The sequence below is a fragment of the Varanus komodoensis genome, unplaced genomic scaffold (genome assembly GCF_004798865.1).
Source record: "Varanus komodoensis strain SLA01 unplaced genomic scaffold, ASM479886v1 scaffold17, whole genome shotgun sequence".
NCBI classification, from domain to species: Eukaryota; Metazoa; Chordata; class Lepidosauria; order Squamata; family Varanidae; genus Varanus; species Varanus komodoensis.
The window spans coordinates 11,443,039-11,463,536 of NW_025335505.1; the positions used below are offsets into that span (position 1 = coordinate 11,443,039).

Sequence of the window (20,498 nt, forward strand, 5' to 3'; positions counted from 1 at the left end):
ACTAGATTTGTCAGTCATCTGGGGAAGCTGAAAGCTGATCACTGGACGCCATTTTCTTACAACTGTCAAATGCAGATAAAGCACAGACAGGAAGCATCACTGCTTCTGCAGCAGCTGTGACTGCTACTACTATATCCAGAGCCAGCATGTCCATTAGTTATGTTTGAAGCTGATTTATTAACATCCAGCTTTTAAATGTTTCCTCTGATATAGTCTAAACAGTGATGCGCTGAAATGGCTTTTCAGAGCTCATTGACACATCCACTAACAAGCTGCCCTAATCAGAATCAAAATCCATTCTTGGAAGAGAGTGCACTGCATTGTGTTAAACATTATGAGTAGCCCATCCATAAATATGCTGGACGGTAGTGATTGATCCTTTGTAAGAAACAGAGATGTCACCATTAACATTTTAACTGGTCAACAAAGCCATTGCTTGAATCAACTGAACTGCTACAGTTTGCACTGTATTTAAAGAGAGAGAAACAATGAAATCTAGGGTATTAACAATAATTGTCTCAACATTGTGAGCTCTCACAGCTGGGCTGGCAAGCTTACACAAGTCTCACAGGGATACAGGTGTTTCCTTAAGATATCTGCTCATGTTAGACAAACTGCTCACTTTGAAGGATTTGTGTGTTTCCTTCCATACAGAAATTTTGGGATTGAATCTTTTTTTTTAAAAGTCCTGAATCATGATAATGGGCCCCAGATTTCTTTTTGTTTGTATATTTATACCCTAAAAAACCCCAGAAATTCAAAATAAGAGAAGACATTTAAGAGTAAGGTTAGTTATAGCAAAATAATTGTTGCAGTGAGGGAGTATCTTAAGTGTAGTGTGTAAAAACAGTTAAGAAAGAGACAATAAAAGCAGAAATATTATTACAATCAGGGAATGAAGTCTTTGCCACCATTGAAAGTAGTAGAGAAAGAGGCAGTGTGGTTACGTGCAAAAGTAATGAAATGTCATCAAACTCTTAGATCATACGTGGTAGAAATTCAAGAAGAAACGTTCTATATGAGGAATAGAAAGTATCTGCACAAGATGGAAGGATGTCTGGGGAAAGTCATGATAAGGAGATTGGGAAGAATCATAGCAGAAATAACCATGCAAAATTAGAATAGAAAGATTTTAGAAAGGTGGGGTTAGAGGAGAAACCAGTTATTACATCTGAAAGAAGCATAGTGAGAAAACTGGTAAGATGTGGGGAATGAAAAGGATAAGAAAAAGAAAGTATTGTACTCTTTTATGGAGCTATTCATTTTATTGTTGATTTTAATGAAATGTGCGCTGCCCAGAGAGCCCTAACGGGGCTATACATGTGGTCTATAAATTTAATTAATAAATAAAGAGGTGGTGCAATGCTGTGTTTGTATTTGCCATGTGTTGCACTGAGGGATTTATTTTTGTGTGCACTGATTAGGATAAAAGGACCCACCAGGTATAGCAATCAGGACAGGAATGTCTGGTATTATTAGTTACTTAATAAAGACTAACTTTTGTTTGGAGAGTGTTCTGCTTAAATCGAAGAACACTGAACAAAGTACTTACTGCCCATAGTTTACATAATGTTCATAGCACAACTGGGGATATTAACAGGTATTTTACAAATTTAATGTGAAACTAAACTTAGAAGAAAAATAATTCTGCAAATGACCAAATTGCTTTATAAAAATATATGATTTTTCATTTAAAATATATGCTACAGAATTCACAGAGTATTGTACTCTTTGGACAGAATTCTGTAGTACATTGATGACTGATGGTCAATCATTTCAACATAAGTGTTCCATGTCTAACAGCTGACTGTTTCTGACAGTGTTAGAACTCTGGGCATCAAGATGCATGACTTATATTTCCAGAGAAAATAATAACTGAAAACACTTTGCAAAGCAGCATGCTATGCATTTTCAATAGTTTATTTAAAGTAAAGGAGATTATTCCCTGTGCTGAACAACTCCATTTATTAAATCTAAAATGTCATATATTTTCAGAATTAGGTTGATACTACCTGAGTACAGAATACAGGAAATCAAGAGTAAACTCATTCTTGAAAAGGGAAAAGTATTTAAAGAATCTTTGAGCCTTTCCAAATGTCTCCCAAAAGAGTTTGACACAAGCATTGCAGTGTTTCCCCACAGATCACTTTTTGTGCTGAAATAATAAGGAGTGAAAATGAATATGATATTTCTGAAACTGCATAAAGACTCTTTTATACTAGCTCCATGTGCAGCTTTGTTTGCAGATTCCTGCCTGTCCTCCCAAATTTAGAGCAATGTTGTAAATCACAACTGCATGAACAGCACACTGCATTAGTAGGCTCTAATGCATGTTCATTTCAGAACCCAAATCAATTATGGCCAACCATAGGATGCAGGGCATACATCAATGCCAAACCTCAATGCAGTATTTATCAGTTCTATGTCCTTACTCAGGGGAACAGCATCTGAAGGGCAAACTAAAACAAAACAAAACAAAACAAAACACTCTTTTGTAACTTAGTAATGTGTTTCTTAAACACACACACACACACACACACAACTAATGGAATATCCCAACACAGAAGCATTGAAGTATTTTACTTTGTAGATTTTACTATAGCAAGGCTGTAATCTGCAATCTTTTGATAGTTGTGTGTGATATATTAGTTATTATTGAAAAACTAAGTCCTTGTGCTCAGAAAAGAACTATATATACGTACTTCTGTCTTCTTCACAGACTGAAACACAAGTATGCTGGTTAGTCTATGATGAACCTATTCTCTGACATATTTTAGAACGTTACTAGAAGCTTTGTGATTGCTGCATTATTTTTGCACCTGGGGATAATGTTAAAAATATTTTTCATGATTACATGTGAATGCTATCACATTTCCCAAAAAGCATAATTTGATTCTGAATACTTGCACCAAACAATGTAACTTAATTCAGTGATTTGTAGGGGTAACAACTAATCCTATAATCATTTAGTTTGGTTGAATGAGTTCCACTCTCCAGAATCTGATGAGCTCCATCCTAGTCATAAAGAAGCTGGAGGAGAAACCTTCAGAACTACTGTCTCTTATCTTTGAAAATTCTTGAATGACATGGGAAGTGCCAGATGACTGGAGAAGGGTTAATGTTGTCCCTATCTTCAAGAAAGAAAAAAGGAAGAACTGGAAATAACACACCAGTCAGTCTGACATGAATCCCTAGGAAAATTCTGGAGCAGAGTGTAAAGCAGTCTGTAAGCACCTTAAAAGTAGTATGGTGATTATCAGAAGCCAACATGGATTCCTCAAAAACAAAGCTTAGCAGAATAATTTGATATCATTTTTGATTTGGTGACCTCCTTGATGGACTGTGGGAATGCTGTGGACACAGTTTGACTTCAGCAAAACTTTTGACAAATTGCCCCATGATATCCTGATTAGCAAACTAGCTAAAAGTTGGTGAGGTGAACAAACTATCAGGTGGATCCACAATTGGCTGCAGAATCAGACTCAAAGCGAACTCACCAATGGCTGCTTCTCAAACTGGAGAGGGGTAACAAGTGGGGTACTTCAGGGTTCAGTCCTGGATAACCAGTTTTCTTACTAATAATTCGGATAAGGAAGTGCAGGGAACAATTGTTACATTTGCAGATGACGCAAGCCTGGGTGGGATAGCTAATACCCTACAAAAAGGGCAAATGCTATTTCACGCTGCATTAACAGAAGTATAATTTCCAAATTGTGTGAAATACATTTACTGAGCACTGATTAGGCCTTGCCTGGAGTACTATGTCCAGTACTGGGCACCAGTTTAAGAAAAATGCAGACAAGCTGGAAAAGGTTCAGGGAAGAGCAACAAGAATGATCCAGGGACTGGAAACAAAGCCCTGTGAGGAGAGATGGAAAGAATTGGGCATATTTAACCTTGAGAAGACAAAACTGAGAGGAGAAATGTTAGCACTCTACAGGTACTTGAAAGGTTTTCACAAGAGGAGGGACAGGTTCTCTTTCTGATCATTCCAGAGCGCAGGACATGGAAAATGGGCTTAAGTTACAGAAACCCAAATTCTAGCTAGTTATCTGGAAAAATTTCCTGACTGTTAGAGCAGCATGACAATGGAACTTATTACCATTGGAAGGTTACCAGTGGAAGGTTGTGGGCTCTCCCACTCTAGAAACATTCAAAATGCAATTGGAAAACTTCAAGTTAAACCATCTGAGAGGGGACTCTCTGGCTCCTTCCAACTCCACAATTCTATGGTATATCCTTTTAGTCATTCATTTATTTGCAACATTTAGATACTTTTCCACATCTAAACAGATGCCAAAATAGAGAACAATAAAATAAAAAAGAATAAAAGAAAATATTGAAAACAGAGTATCAATAGAAACAGTGGCTGTTCAACCAAGGAAGTCTTTCTGAAATAAGGATGTTTTCAGGAAATTCTGGAAACAACACAGTTTTGATGCCTGTCTGACCACCAGAGACATTGAGTTCCAGAGTAATTGAGACACTACACTAAAAGCTCTTCTCTGAGTGGATGCTAGTTGCGTCAAACCATCAGGACATCAGTTGTACAACCATCAGGACCATGCCATCTGGTGACATCAGTAACTGGGCACGTTGATAAAAGGAACAGGCTTCTCCATCATAATCAATGGCTGCACTTATTACAGGACAATGGACCATGAAAAAGCTCTAGTGTGTTGACTATCTACTTAAGACAGCTTCTTTCAGCACCAGTAAGCAAATCACATCATGATATGAACCTGGAGTGTCAGCAACCTGCAAGACAATAAATCATAATCTTTCCCGGGGTGGTCTGAACATGACAGCAGCACAATTGCGGGTTAGAATTGGGTCACTGCCAGTTTACACCACTCATCATTTGGGGTATGGGGATAGAATTGTGCTTTGAGGGAACACTTCAGGGTGCTGAGTCATTTTCCGCCTGCCCATGTTTTTCCCATGAAACTGCTTCTGTCCAGCTAATTCTCTTTTGATAGGAATCTGAAAGATGAAGTAATCCGTCAGGAGAAGAAGCAACTAGACAAGGACACAAACTGGTGGGAAAAGCGTTCCACATCAATTCCACGTACTATGCTGCACTTAAACTGTGATTCCCACCACCACACATTACTGGGAATCTCCGTAATTCACAGTTTAGCATATATGGATGACTAGACAGCTCCAGCTGAGGGGTATCTTCATGGAACACTTGAAAAGTAAAGATAAATAGTGACCAGAAGTGCAGCACAACACAATAATTCATTTTACTGTTAATATCAACATATCTTGGTAAATTAAAGGAATGGACTCTCATCCAATGAATTTTCTTCATTTCAAGACTTTTACAGTTGCAGTCTATTTATCTATACAGCTTTCAGTTACCTCCATTCCAAGACCTCTTCAACAGTTTAATGTTGCATCTGCATTCTGTCACATAAAAATGGCCATCTGCACCAAATCAGTATCTTAATTCTTGCTTGCAGCTGTGAAGTTAAATGTTCTCTGTCTTGCTTTTTTCACCTTTTACACCTTTTGAATCGCATTGTACTTCACAGAGCCTGCAGTCTGGGCACTTCTCCAGCTGAATTCACCTGCTTTAAATTGCCTAAGCCCTAATAAAAAGGGTCTGCAGACAAGATTGTTCCAAATGTGCAACCATTTAAGGGAGGTAATGAATTGGACAGCTGCCTAGGTTCATGCAGAATTTTAAACTTTCTAATTCAGTACTAATTAAAAGCACACCCTTGGATCATTCCTGGCCTGGATTTCTTCTGTCCACTAATCCCCCTATTCCCTCTGGTCCTGCTCATATTCATAAATATATATATATATGAATATGTGTGTGTTATATATATATTGTTTTGAATAGAGATATGGCTTATTTATGGTTATAAATGAATGAAAACCCACATATTACAATTGGATATCCCAACAAAAAGCTATGGATTAACATTGCTGTCTGCTTGATGACAGCAATATCATGGCAAATAGTGGGCAGTGCTAAATGGCTGTCCTACAAATTCATGGATACTTTTCCCTGGTGCCTTGCCAAATCTGGTGGCCACCTATCCTCTTCTTTTTATTTTTTTGTATAGAGTTTGAAGAGCTGCCAGAGAATGGGATGTCCTGCTAAATTCCAGTTTAGAGACAATGAACCATAAGAACTACTGCCCATCAACAGGTAGGCACACAGGTAAACTTGGTCCTTATGGCAACTGTATCAACAAGGCTGGGCCAGATGGACCAATGGTCTGACTCGTCATGGCAGCTGCTTGTATCCTAAAGGGCATCAGGTGTAACGGCTCTTGCAACAACATAGCACAGAACCAGCCACCACCATTGTCTCAGCTGCATCAAAGTTGTACCGGTCCTCCTCTGAGCACAGCTGTAATACAATAGACAGGGACAAATGACTGCCCACGTAGCTCCGTTTTATAGGCTGATTTATCAGCCCAGGAAACAAGCTTATACAATCTGTTCCAGTTTATGAATATTTTCAATGAGACGTTTTGTGGAAGCATATGAAGTTCAGCTTTTACACAAATGCTTTCCCCCACTCAATGAAATCCCTCTAGAGAGAAAATTATCTCACACTATAGTGGAACACAGCATCGTAAATGTTAAAGCTGCAAAATTACCAATAAAATGTATATAAAACGCTAAATTAAACTTGATCATGGCATAAAACATTATTTTAAAGGCATTTTTACTGAAAGTTAAAAGGCACTTTTTAACAACATCCTAACATAGCTTGAGACACTTGTATATGTATGATCCCATTTAACACTGCATGAAACCTGACATAGACAATTGCATTACAGAGTGCCTTCTAATTGTTCAGATCCTATTTAAACCCATAATCTCTTGTATTTCAACCAGCATTTTCCCATACTTTGGAATCAAGGCACATTTCTTTGTGACAACTTATATTGTCCCTACCAAATAACATAAGTGCTACTACTTCCAAATCTTCAGGGATTTCCATTGTTTTGACGGGAACTAGACTCTTTAGTGATCTCCTACAAACCTTAGGGATGGCATTTGCTGCTCTCATCTGTCTGGCTACCTGGTACACAATTGTGCTTTCCATATTTTGCACCAGCCGCTGATCCTCTTCCGTCCTTGTACTCAAAGCCAGGTGGAATCTTAAGAGCACCAGCCAGTGACAAACTTCTTACTTTTCCATACAACTTCTCTTCATTCAACAACATTCTATCCCTCAGAAGTCTCTCACAGCAACCAATATTATTTTAAAAACAAAAAAATAAAGGCTGTAAGAACTGTCTGGTGGAATAGACTAGGTTAGACCAAAGTGGTGGAACAAACTACGTTAGAAAAGTATAAAAGCACTGAATCTTGAGAAGACAAAAATGTGTTCACATGATGCAAGAAAGCCATCCACATCCACAGCAAGCAAACTTCCCTTAAGAGAAACATTCAAAGCTGGAATGGTAAATCAAAAAGGTCCTTTCAGAGCTTTCTAGTAGCCTCATTTCTGAAATCACAGGGCTCTGAAGAAGAGTCTCCAAAAAAGAGCTTAACAGGCAGGCAAGTTTATATGAATGGCACAGATACTCATTAGCAGTGCTTCTTTTTTTTTTTTTGGTCATAGAACACACCGGAACGGAGTTCTGGCACCTTTTTTCGACAGAGTTTCCAGTTTTAAAAGTAACTTTTGAAAATTTGATGTTTGGTACATGTGGATTTGAATCACCCTGTCGAGTGTAGCAGGTCGGCGGCAAAATCATTAAAATGGTGCATGCGGACTGCTTGTGTGACGAATCCGATGCATGCGTACTTCGTCCAGACTGGTTGTGATGGCGCTGCTTGGCTTGTGGCGCTGCTCGGCTTGTGATTGGTCATGTGGTCGCACTCTGAGTGCTTACTGCGGGTGGCAACCATTATGTTTCGTTATACAACTGACGTATGTGTGTGTGTACAGTGATGGACTACATGCGAAAGCTAAATAATTTCATTAGTTCTGGCACCGTTTTTCTTACAAAAAAAGCACTGCTCATTAGTATTATCCCAAAGCACTTAAGACTTTAAAGATTAAAAGCAGAACATTGAATAGAGGTTGGAAACGTATCCCCCTTTTCAAAATGCACACAGCTATTGTGCATATGACTGCTGGATGGAGAATTATCAAATTATGGGTATTTACTAGCTGGTGCCTGTAATATCATTGTTGATAACCAACACCCAAAGTATCTCCCATTTCTCCCCATGTGCTTTAATTTCAACTTGCCTGTTAAAATATGCTTTATTTGTATATTAAGGAAATAAAAACAAAAAGCTCGCAACCCTCAGACTGAAGTCCTGTCCACTTACCAAAAGAACTAAAGCCGCTTGAATAGCTGCCAAAGAAGATAAAGCGGCTCCAATAAGTTCTGTTACGGAAGGGACGGAATCCTACAAAAGCACATATGAAAACACTGAAGAAACATCCCACTGTAGGATGTAAATAGGATGTACTTCCCTTGGTAGCTGCTCTGGATGAGAATGGTAGGCAAGATATAAAAGAGATAGAAAAAAGGGATGCTTCTTCACCAAGGTTTATTTCCTGCACAATTGTAAAGCTACAGGGTTAGTATAGCATTAACCGTTACGTTACTGAGAAAAGTATTCTTTCTGCATCTGGAAATGCAGTTTTTAATGCAAATCCATGGCATAATGAGCTTTTATTATTCTGTATTTACCAGGGCTCCGATAAAGAACAAACTGTAAACGTTATTTGAAGAAGTGTAAAGACATACCATGTCTTCACTTTCAAACTGTGCATTGTACTGTCCTGAATCCTCCTGCACTGGCTTTTGCACAATGTTTCTGCAGACGAGCCATATGGTCAGACTTGCAATGAACACACCGATATCAGGAACAAAAATCCGGATCCCATTGCCCGCATCTGCCCCTTTGACACTGTATGGAATTGAAAGAAAGGGAAAACATTTTAGTGCTCATTTAATTATTCAAGTCTAGCTCAGCAATAATATTGTAATACAAAGACATATTGGAGACATGTTTGAATTCTCCTTGGAATTTTGCAGGTGAGTTTTCAATGCTGCTGCTTCTATTGGAATGTGTAGAGGACATACCCTGAGAGGGCATGGCTATAACTAGCAATAAGAGGCTATGCTATGGTCTAAAGGGTTAATTTATATTTTACCTTACGATGTCTTAAAGGTGATCAGGACCATGCCCCAGGGCCTAATGATTGAAACATATGAAGAAACTTGCAGGTTAAGACTAGGAAACAATCTAGTCCAGCATTTTGTTCACAAGGTAGACAGCCAGGTGCTGTGGAGATGCCCCAGGGACTAATGCACTGAGGAAACCGACATGGTGACCAGAAGCTGCCTTGATTAAAGTTCCAGTAGAAAAAGCAGTGGAAAAGGTTTTTTTCAAAGGACAAAAGGCACCCAGATGCAGACCAGAATTCGACTGACACTGTTGAGGCTAAAAATGTGAAAAAAAGGTGAAAGGAGAAAGGCCAGGGGAAAGGATGGGCTTGGGCTTCGTGCATCATGGACTGGCCTTGCCTCCCCTCTAGCTTGCTTTGTGCTTTGTTTATGGAAACAGAATGGTACAGTGCTCTCTCAGATAAGATGTCATGTCATCTGAAGAAAACTTAGATTGCCATCTCAGACCATTGTTTTACATTGTGATTTGCTGGTCAGTCACAAACCAAAGTCTGTCAGTCCAAATGACATTACAACCGACTTAATCTTATTTTTGATTTCAAAAACTGCTCCATCATCTTTGTTCACATAATGACATAGTAGTATATGAAAGGAAGAAAGTTTGAAACATATCTAAGTTTTATTTTTAAAATGAGGGAGTACAAGCTAAACTTATGCAGTGTAGTAGCATTCTGATACGTTTATTGCAATATGAAATTGTTAATCAAAAGAAATACAGAGAAAAGGTCACATCAGTGTTTCAAGTTTTACTAAAAGTAAAATGTTTGTAGACATTTATTTGACTAAAAGACTGAACCACCATTTCTAGCATAACCCCAGAAGCAATTAACCATCAGGTACAAATTCTACTAGAATTATAATGAATCTCATTGCTTTCTCCAATAGTAACATATTTATAAATACATGTAAGCTACATATATACATATAATCCAAATAGAATGTCTGATTGTGCACTAACCAGAAACAGTGGCACAAGGATATAAAACAATGGACAGTTGTGGTCTTCTGTGTCACAGGAATTTTTGTGTTAATTTCAGTCTTCAATGCCAGTTTGGGAATAATTCAGATTAGAATTTCTGCAATGAGCTGGATAAGTCCAATAAAAAACAACTCTTAAAAATCACATTTGAAATGAATGAGGGTTTCATAGGAGCAGTTCTGGATGGAAATGCAGTGCTAAACTTTCTTCCCTGGAATATTTCCCTGACTTGCAATGCTCCTTTTCTCCCGGTAAAGAGATTGAGAGAAAGAGAGAGCACTACCATGATATATAATTTCAGTTTGAAAAATTGAGCACTTGTGTCTCCTTCATAAACATTACTCTTGGAGATTCACAGAATGAATATGCATTGCATAACAATTATTTATTTTGAAATACTACACGGTAGCACTTTTGGTAGCACATCTAACAAGACATTCTGCTGATCCTACCACTGCCTTTATTGCTAGCTGGATTATGCATTATCAGGCTTCCATATTAGCATTTTAGAGGCTAGAGTAGCACTTAAGAACATAAATATGTTGTGGGGCATATGGTGTGTATATACAATGGACATTAAGAAGTATGTTTCATAGAGCAAAGTATTTTAATAGAGCATTTCCATTTCTAACACAGAAACCACTACCAGTATATCATTATGCAACTGATGCAAAATGATCTTGAAAATATGTTAATAATTGTGTTAAGAACTATATAGTATACATAGTACATAGTATAAGGCAAGGCAATAAAGGTAATACAGTATAAGACAATAAATTATAGTCCCTATAACAACTATAGAATGATTGTTTATTTGGGCACGATTAGTATCGGTAAAATATTCCTAATGTGGTTAACTTAGAGGCATTCAGAACCATAAAAAGGCAGAGGAGCCAAAAGGCCTTTTCTGACTGTAACCCTACATTAGTCTTCTGATTTTGATGTTTGTGTTTTCACTTCTATGCTGTACATACAGGGTCAGCAGCCCTAACAGATAGAATAAGGTGGTAACTATATACAATTGTTTTGGGTGTTATGAAATGGCAGAAATATTATTTTGATTGATTGACTGTACTTTCACCTTCAGGTATGGGAAAAGTTGTTTGTGGGGCTGTTTGTCTCAGGCACAAACACAATTTGGTGTACCTTAAGATCTATCTATGCACATGGACTTCATTTGGCTCTTTGTGTCAGACAACAAAATGTCTGGGGCCAGCCTGGCTGAAGAGGTCTATGTCCTTTGTGCTGGAGCCACTCATAATGCTGAATGGGCAAGCCTTTTAATTTAAGTCTGGCATCTGGCCTCAGCTATATAGATGGCTTCAGCAGAAACTCCAAATTCAAGTTGTACTCAAGATTTTATCTTGATGTATGTATGCACCCATCTCATTAACATAGAAACATAGAAACAGAGTGAGTCAGAAGGGACCTCCTGGGCCATCTAGTCTGACTCTGCCACCAGCCAGCTCCGCTCACAACATGCCCACCATGTGCATGTCCAGCCTATCTTTGAACACCCTCACCGATGGGGCCTCAACAACCTCTCGTGGAAGCCCATTCCACACCCTCGGGGTCCTGACTGTCAGGAAGTGCTTCCTGGCATCCAAATGGAACCTGGGTTCCCTGAGCTTTGCTCCATTAGAGCGCATCCTGCGTTCCTCTGCAGGGGAGAACAGGTCTCTACCCATCTCCATGTGACATCCCCTCAAATGCCTGTATGTCGCCAACATATCCCCTCTGAGTCCCCCCTTCTCCAGGCTGAAGAGACCCAGTTCCCTCAGACTCTCCTCATACCCCATCCCCTGCAAACCGGTCACTGAACCTGTGGCCCTATGCTGCACTGACTCTAACCTGGCTATATCCTTTCTGTAATGAGGGGCCCAAAACTGAGCACAATACTCCAGTTGCGGGTGTACCAGAGTCGTACAGAGTGGTAGTAATACCTCTCTCGATATAGAAGCCACACTTCTGGCTATGCAACCAAGGGTAGTGTTCGCCCTCTTGACCACCGCATCACACTGCTGACTCATGTTTAGCCTGCAGTCAACCAGTACCCCAAGGTCCCTTTCACAAGTGCTGCTCTCCAGCCACTTGTCACCTAATCTGTACTTATTAGGTGTAATAGGGGCACCTATTGCTATGCCCCAAGTGCAAGACCTTGCACTTATCCACACTGAATGCCATCCTGTTGTCTCCTGGCCACTTCCATAGTCTGTCTAGATCCTTTTGGATCTGGAGTACCTGCTCCTCAGTTGTGGCCACTGCTCCAGTTTTAGTATCCTCTGCGAATTTGATCAGCAGACTGTTCACCCCCTCTTCCATGTCATTTATAAAAAAAATTAAACAGGATCGGCCCCAGGACAGAGCCCTGGGGGACCCCACTTGTCACTGGCCGCCATCCCGATGATTCCCCACTAATGGTTGCCCCTTTGCTTTCGGTCAGTCAACCATGCCCTAATCCACCGGACAGTGCTTTGGTGTATCCCAAAACTCCTCAGTTTCTCCACCAGGATATCATGGGGCACTTTGTCAAAGGCCTTGCCGAAATCCAGGTATACCACATCCACTGTATCCCCTCCATCTAGTCATCTCGAATCCTTGTCATAGAATTCCACAAGGTATGTCTGGCAGGACCTGTTTTTGTGGAAGCTGTGTTGTGTGGCTGTCAGCCTCCCTTCCCTATCTAGCATCACTAAATCTCTCTATTATGAGCCTTACCATTGTTTTTCCTACAATGGACATAAGGCTAACAGGTCTGTAATTCCCCATGTCCCTTCTACTACCCTTTTTGAAAACTGGGACCACTGATGCCACCCTCCAGTCCTCTGGAACTTCACCCGTTCTCCATGAGGCCTCAAAAATGGAGGCCAGTGGGCGTGAAAGAACCCCTGCCAACTCTCTAAGTACTCTCGGGTGTAACCCATCAGGGCCGGGTGCCTTTGTAATGTCCAATGCCCTGAGGAGCCCCTCAACTTAAAGGGGGGGTGACTCTAATCTGTGCCCCTAAGTCCCCGACCTCATCTATTCTCCTATGCGGATATCCCCTGTCCAGCTTTGGGGAGAACACAGAAGCAAAATGGTCTTTTAGCATCTGTTCCTGTTCCCTCATATCAGTCACTGGATCTCCTTCCTCCTTATTTAGTGGTCCCAGTTTTCAAAAAGGGTAGTAGAAGGGACATGGGGAATTACAGACCTGTTAGCCTTATTCTTGAATATCCTGGCAAGGTCCAGCTCGTAATCAGCCTTTACCCTTCAAAAGAATCCTTCTGCAACGGGCCTCCCCCCCCCACCCCCCGGTATACCCTTTTGTCTATTTTGCCCCAGTACCCATTTCCTACAGAGGTTCCTCTTTCGTCTAATCCCTCTAACCACCTCCTTTCACATTTCACTCTCCTCTGCCTCTCCACCTTACTAACTAGAGGTATCATCAAGGCTTGCGCCTCCAAAACCTCCCTTTTGAGTGCCATCCACCCCTCCTCAACTCGGTTACCTTCCAGTAACCTATCCCAGGAGACTTTCCCCAGTCTGGCCTTCAGTTGGCCAGAGTTGGTCCTCTTGAAGTTCCAGCTTCTAGTGCTTGACCTGCTGCACGTCCCCAGTCAAAGCAAAGGATGGCGTGATCACTCGCATCCAGAGCTCCCCTAATCTGTACTTCATCTATCAGCCTCGAAGTCCCTGGTGATCCTGACCACACCCTGGCTGGCTACATTGTTTGTGCCCACATGGATCACCAGGAGCAGCTGGTGACCCCTGGAGCGAACAAGACGTTCCACTCTGTCCTTCACATGCCAGATGCATGCGCCCGGAAGGCAGCAAACCTCCCTTGTCTCCAGGTTGGGGTGGCACACCGCCGCTTCAGTGCCCCTTGGCAGGGAGTCCCCAACAACAATCACCCACCGCTGTGTCTTCCCGGTGGTGGTGGGCGGTTGTGCCCTGGCCCTCGCCTCTCTTGCAGTGGCCCCCTTGCTGTTTGTCACCCCGGGCTGGGGGTCCTGCTGGTCCCCTGACGCCTCATCAGCCCCAGCCTGCCCAAGTGGAGAGAACCTGTTTCCCAGCTCCAGATTGGTGCCAGGAGAAGGAGGAGGCTGTGCTGGCCTCCTCCTCCTGTGGGTGAGCTTCCTCCATGTCTCCCCAGCTGCTCCTCCTGTGGCCTCTCCCTCAACCCTCTGTTCAGAGGGGGGCTGCTCCCGGGGGGCCTGGAGAGCTCTCTCAGCCCTCAGGCACCTCAACTCCTCCTCTAGCAGGACCACCAGCTTGCACCGAGGGCAAGTGTAACCCTGCCTCTCCTGGGGGAGAAGGGCGAACATGTTGCAGCTGTCACAGTGGACAGCAGCACCCATGACTCCTGGTCTGCCTTTTGGATCCCTTCCGAGACCCTACCTTGGTCCCCCGCCTTGTCTGTCCTGCAGTTCCCCTCACTTGTCCAGTTCTCCCAGACAAAAACCCCCACACACGCAAGGATAAAATAAAATTTAAATCGGAGGAAAAACAAAGCACAGCACATCACCCAAAAAACGCCCCCAAAGCAAACCAAAACAAAAACAAAGATAAACAAAGCAATAAAACAAAAAACAATAAAAAACAAAAACAAAACCCTCAGCCTCCCAGGGAAGGGAGTCCCCGGGCATCCCGGGCTGCAGCTAAGGGACACAGATGGGGCTGAGTGTGGCCTTATCAGCCCCTCAGGCCGATGGTCCCGCCTGTCTGCTTCCTTCTGGCTCCTCTAGTCTCTCTGGCCCCACCTCCCTTCCTCTCTGCTGCTCCTGCCCTCCTGCTCCTCTGCCCAGCTCCTACCTTGCCTTCACCAGTCCCCTGGCCACTCAGCACTCTCCCCCAGCCTGTGCCTCTGCTGCTCTGTCAAGATAACAACCATTTGCAATCCTGTATTCAAGTCTCCACTGTGTAGAGACAGTTTTCATCTTATCAAACACCAGCAGAAAAGATCCATGTCAATGTAGTGATCAATCCACTTTGATGCCAGTGGATGCTAGCATCAGGCAGCAAACTCCTATCACAATAAGCAGGGACCAGGTGGAGTGGGTAAAAGGGGGAGGAGGGGAGAGGGACAGGGCTTAAAAGGAAGCCTAAGCAGGCATCATTACATATACCTGAGATGGTATAGCATTCTTCCTAAAAAAGAAGTGACTGAACACATTCTGACCCAGATAACTACTACTACTGCTTCCGCTGTCAGGAAAAAGATCAGCCAGTTGAGTAGCACACTAGAGCAAGTTAGAAGATACAGATCCCACATGATCAAGCTATATCACTATTCCCTATTGTTTTTATAAATATGGACAAACAAGTGCAGACTATGAAAATGGAACTTTTTTAAACAAACCAACCAGCCTGGAGCGCTGTGCACAAACACTACACATCCGACAGCTACTATTAAAGGCAAATCCATAAGAATTATCTTCTTAGAATGCTTATTGGTACATTGATTCAGAATACTAGCCAGATACTTGACAAATGCCACATGCCATATAGGACTGGGGCTATGAGTCAAACCCTTCAGTGCATCATACAAAGAAGATAATACTGTATTTGTGACATTGATGAGAAAAGGTTTAGTCCGCTGAAATAAAACACAGTAAAATAAGACACATATAAAATATATACTGTAAGAAATATTTGGCACACACTTTAGCAAGCATGAAAATTCCAAGTCTCCTTAAGAATATGTAACACATTCATACCCATACACATAGTTTGAAATCAAATGCACATCTCACTTTTTTAGATGGTTATATTGTGGAGGAGAAAAAAAAAACTTTTGGCAGGCTGTTCACCCTCATATCAACCCAACATTTGCCAAATGTTTGCTTTCCAAACATCATTATGCAGAGTACTGCTATTTAACTACTTGAATGCACATGCCAAGGTTGGCAGCCTCATTACTGACATAAAGCATGCAACATTTATAGGTCTGTGCTGCATACAAAGAGCAGGCTTGTGCCAAATGTAAATCTGGACACTCCCTCCGTACTATTTCTTATGCCTCATTTGTTTTCTGTAGAAGCCAAATTAGGTGCTCAGCGACTGCCCAGAAATAAATAAATAAATAAAAAGGTAGACCTCATGCTGAGCACTGATTGCTGTACCACCAAAATCCTGGAGAAACTCATGTCAGTCCTATGATCTGAACTGCACACATAGCTTTATGCTTATTTATTGTTGATGTAACAGCAGTGTGCCTGTAAAAATAAAAATACAAAGCTGAAGGCAAACTCTGCCCAGACCCTGTAGGGAGGGTCCATCATCTTAGAAGTAGACAGAAAACTGGCAGAGTAAGATTAAAAACGCACTTGAAATTATAGTAAAAGTTTCTGATAGTTGGATATTCTAGGGAGGAAAGAAGCAAGTGGGCCTACAGGGGAGTGACAGCTTTAGAGAGAGATTGGAAAGGGGGTATTACTATGGCACTGCTCATGGTATCTTAAAAGCCGTTCTGAGCAGAAGTGGGCCAAAGGACAAGAGCTAAACCTTAAATGGAAGTGGACTATCACCACCACAACCTAAGCAGGCAGGTCTCTGAATGATAAGGGCAGGAAGTATGGTCAACTCACAGGTGGGACTATCCAGATCTGGGCAATGGAAATGAAAAGGGCAGAAGGTATAGCCAGTCAAAAAGAGAACATTCCAGTTTTGGAGCGTACTCTCATGTGGGGAGTGTGAGAAGTGCATTCCTCTCATGATTTATAGCCTAGCATAAGCCAAAGCTTAGAAAATGTGTTAGTTGCCAGCCAACATGAGAAACAATTGTACATATGATACAGATCAAAAGTAATTTTATAACAGATGCATTTATGGGTTTGGACTTAGCTGAAAAGTCAGTAATTGCTCAAATTCTTCTGAAATGGAACAAATTCTCTGGTCAGCTGATAAGCATTATTTGTTCTTGCTAAGATATTGGGAACACTTTTCATCTGAAGATTCAAGAACCTCAGCGGAGCATCTCACTGCCATTGTCCCTTTGTCAGCATCACCTAAGGCAAGGTGCCAAGGGCTGGGCCCAGCAGACCCTGACTTTCTTTTTGCACAGAAAAAGCAAAAAGCAGCTACTTTGAAGGGCCAGGCAGGTTGGGTTTTAACAAAATGTGCTTGCAGAACACACATCCTATCACAATAATTTAGATGTGTGTGTGCCTGCTTGTGCATATCTGCACATGCGTGTGTGCATGATGTAATCTTCCTCCCTCTTTTTCTGACAAATAGCCAGAATGTGGAAAAAATAGGGTAGAAGCACATTTTTTTTCTGCCTCTTAGTAATTCCACAAGAGATGCTGGATGTCATCAAGAAAATTCCCATTAGAAGATATATGGAGACCCTGTGCATAAGATCCCCCTGGAAGGTGAACTGCTGATAAGGGATGGCTTGCATCTCACCAGGACTGGGAATAATGTGTTTGGTCACAGCATGGAGAAATTCTTCAGGGAGACTTTAAATTGCATTCTAAGGTGGAGGGAGAAGCAAACTTGGGGGTAATAATGCACCACAAAGGAGAGAGCACTGCTAATCATGCCCAATAATACGTCTTCCAAACTATGCAGGAAAAAAGCTAGACAACAAAGCATGTAGTCTTCAGAGTCTATACTCTTATGCTCAGAAAATGGGAAATGAACAGCATGAACTTGAACTCTTAATACAGGAGGCTGAGTATGACTTAGCAGGTGTAACTGAAACTTGGTGGCATGACACCTTTGACTTGAATTCACCAACCGATGGATATAAGTTTCTCAAGAACAGAATAGAGAGGGAGGCGGAGTCACATGATATGTTAGAGATGTTGTATGTTATATTTTTGTATAACATAATATATTTTATTTATGTATTGATTTATGTATTTATTTATTAGGATATTTTTATCCCATCCAATATAAGTAATCTCTGGATGGCTTACATTATAATAAATACCTAGTAAATACATCAAACCATGACAAGATAAAATGCAACTGAGGATCTATCAATAAAAACATAATTAAAATATTTAAACTTTAAAATATTGGGTAAATAAAAAAGTCTTGACCTCGTGCTGAAAAATATATAATGTCGGTTCCAGGCAAACCTCTCTGGGGAGCGCATTCCACAGCTGGGGGGCCACCGCAGAGAAAGCCCTCCTCCGAGTGTTCTCTCTCCTAACCTCCTTCAAAGAGGGTTCCCGGGGCAGGATCTGCTGCAGATCTTATAACATATAAGTTATGTTTTTGTATAGAAATACAAAAGGATGAGCTTAGCAGCCCTTGAGGGGCATGTGTGCTCGATATGATTCCCACATCATCTCACTAACAGAAGGGGTTGGAGAGATATCAGTGATGGATGCTCTGCTTACTTCCCCAAAATGGACAAATAATGGCTGCCCTACATCTGTGAAGTAACCATTCTTCATATTTGAAAATAGGTGTCCATGTTGGGGTGCAGTAGGTTCAAATAGTTGGTGATGGTTCTGTGTGGCGCTTTAGATCTCACTTCAGCCATTTTTTATTTTGCATTCATAAACTTAAAGTATCTCGATTCTCTGCAATGGCAATAGTTATTGGAACAGGAGAATGTCCCAGTAAATAAATGCTTCTTTCTAGATGTTTGAATTCTCCTTCCCCAATTTGCACTCATAATCTAAGCATTATTGTATCTCAGTTCCTATGTCTCTTTGTGTGCTATGGGACATGGGGAATTCAAAAGATTTTTCCACTTCAGGTGACCCCACTGGGCATCAGCTGCTACTTGTCTACTTCAAGGGTGGACAAATTTCTGACCATCCATTTAATTGTTTCCATATTAGCCTAGTGTTGTTATTTACAAGGAAGGAAGGAAGGAAGGAAGGAAGGAAGGAAGGAAGGAAGGAAGGAAGGAATCTGCATGGAAGCTCATCTTTAAACAGTATTTAAATACTGATTTTTGCTCAAATAAACACACACACACACATTTTAAATACATTTTTAGTTTTTTTGAGCCAAGACATACTTCACACCATCTGAGAAGTCTGAAAGCTGATAGAGAAGCAAGTTCTTATCTACACATTAGTCTGGGAAGTATAGATCAGGTCAATTTCCCCTGGATGACTTGTTTCTGATTGGGATTTTACCATCACTGGAATAATCAACAGCAGGTATGGATATGCTATAAGCATTAGTACACTATAGCAATCTTTCTGAGGAAGCATGTATAGAAGCATGCACTAATGGAAATGCAATGACCTGCTAGAGGGAACCAAGTGAAGCTATATTGCTGATGCAGAAATGTCATATCAGTTTTTGCAGCAATATAATATATTGCATGCACATGTAAACACACAGGGCAGTATTAGTTCTTTTCTTTCTCAGAAACCTTAGCAGTGTTCTGTAATTACAATAGGCATGATAATTAACATTTATTCTCTGTGTCCCAGTAGTTCTTTAAAGTCTCTTTATAACTTATTCATCAGTAAAAGGCAGAAAATATGAAAAAGATAGAGAAAAATAAAGGCTACAGCACTTTGGATTAACTGGCAGTGCTAAACTGCACTCCAGATTCAAATGAAGACCAGTTCAAATGCTGCTGGTGGTTAATGTACCACTCACTATATGTTCCCCAGCTACTGATGTCCACAGAGGCTAGGATGTGCCAAGAAAAACACTGGCAACAGTCAAATAATTCACTGCAATAAAATAGCCTGTATCAGATACTTGTTTCAACAAAAGGCATGAATTAAATGACATGAGAAAAAGCAGAAATCAATTTAGCTGAAAAGAAAATAAACACACAAAGGAGCAGGAGCAGGATTTCTATAGAAATCCTATAGAAATATTTGCCAAATGTTCTACTAGCAAATGATAGACGGTACTGTTTTATAGTAGAACCTCTTCTTATTACATAAGCATGATGGAACTGCTGTACTGGATTTGATTAATACTTCATCTAATCCAGGATGTGCTATCAGCCAGTAACAATCCTCTAATTCTTCAAAGTTACACAGAAACTCATAGAAACATTCACACATGAACAAAAACTAACTCTGTTTTGCTTTGTCACTTAATATATTAGCATGAAAGCATTGAACTTTAAAGTGTTTTTGTCAGAAGCTAAGTTGTCGTAATTGACTTCTGCATTAACTTAAACTACATAAACATTTATACAATGTTTTGCAAATATTTACAAAAATAGTGAATGATGAGCTACATCCACAGAATATGCAAGGCATTTCTTGGCATCTTAACTGCACAATTCTGTGGGTGCATAAATGAATGTATCAAGCCAGAATTTTAACATCAGGCAAAAAGTTGATAAATACCTGCCAGTAAATGAGAGGCATACATTAGAATGCAATATTGCAAGACTGTAAATATCTCCAACAAGT

The 20,498-nt window shown here is 40.9% G+C and overlaps 1 protein-coding gene across 1 annotated transcript in view; it reads right to left on the reverse strand.

The window, feature by feature from the left end:
- PIEZO2 (piezo type mechanosensitive ion channel component 2) overlaps window positions 1-20,498 on the reverse strand; it is a 263,275-nt gene that overhangs the window by 111,925 nt on the left and 130,852 nt on the right. Inside the window, exon 5 of the mRNA XM_044426273.1 lies at window positions 8,739-8,901. Within this exon, the coding sequence (XP_044282208.1) occupies window positions 8,739-8,901 (163 nt within the window). The remainder of the gene's footprint in view (window positions 1-8,738; window positions 8,902-20,498) is intronic.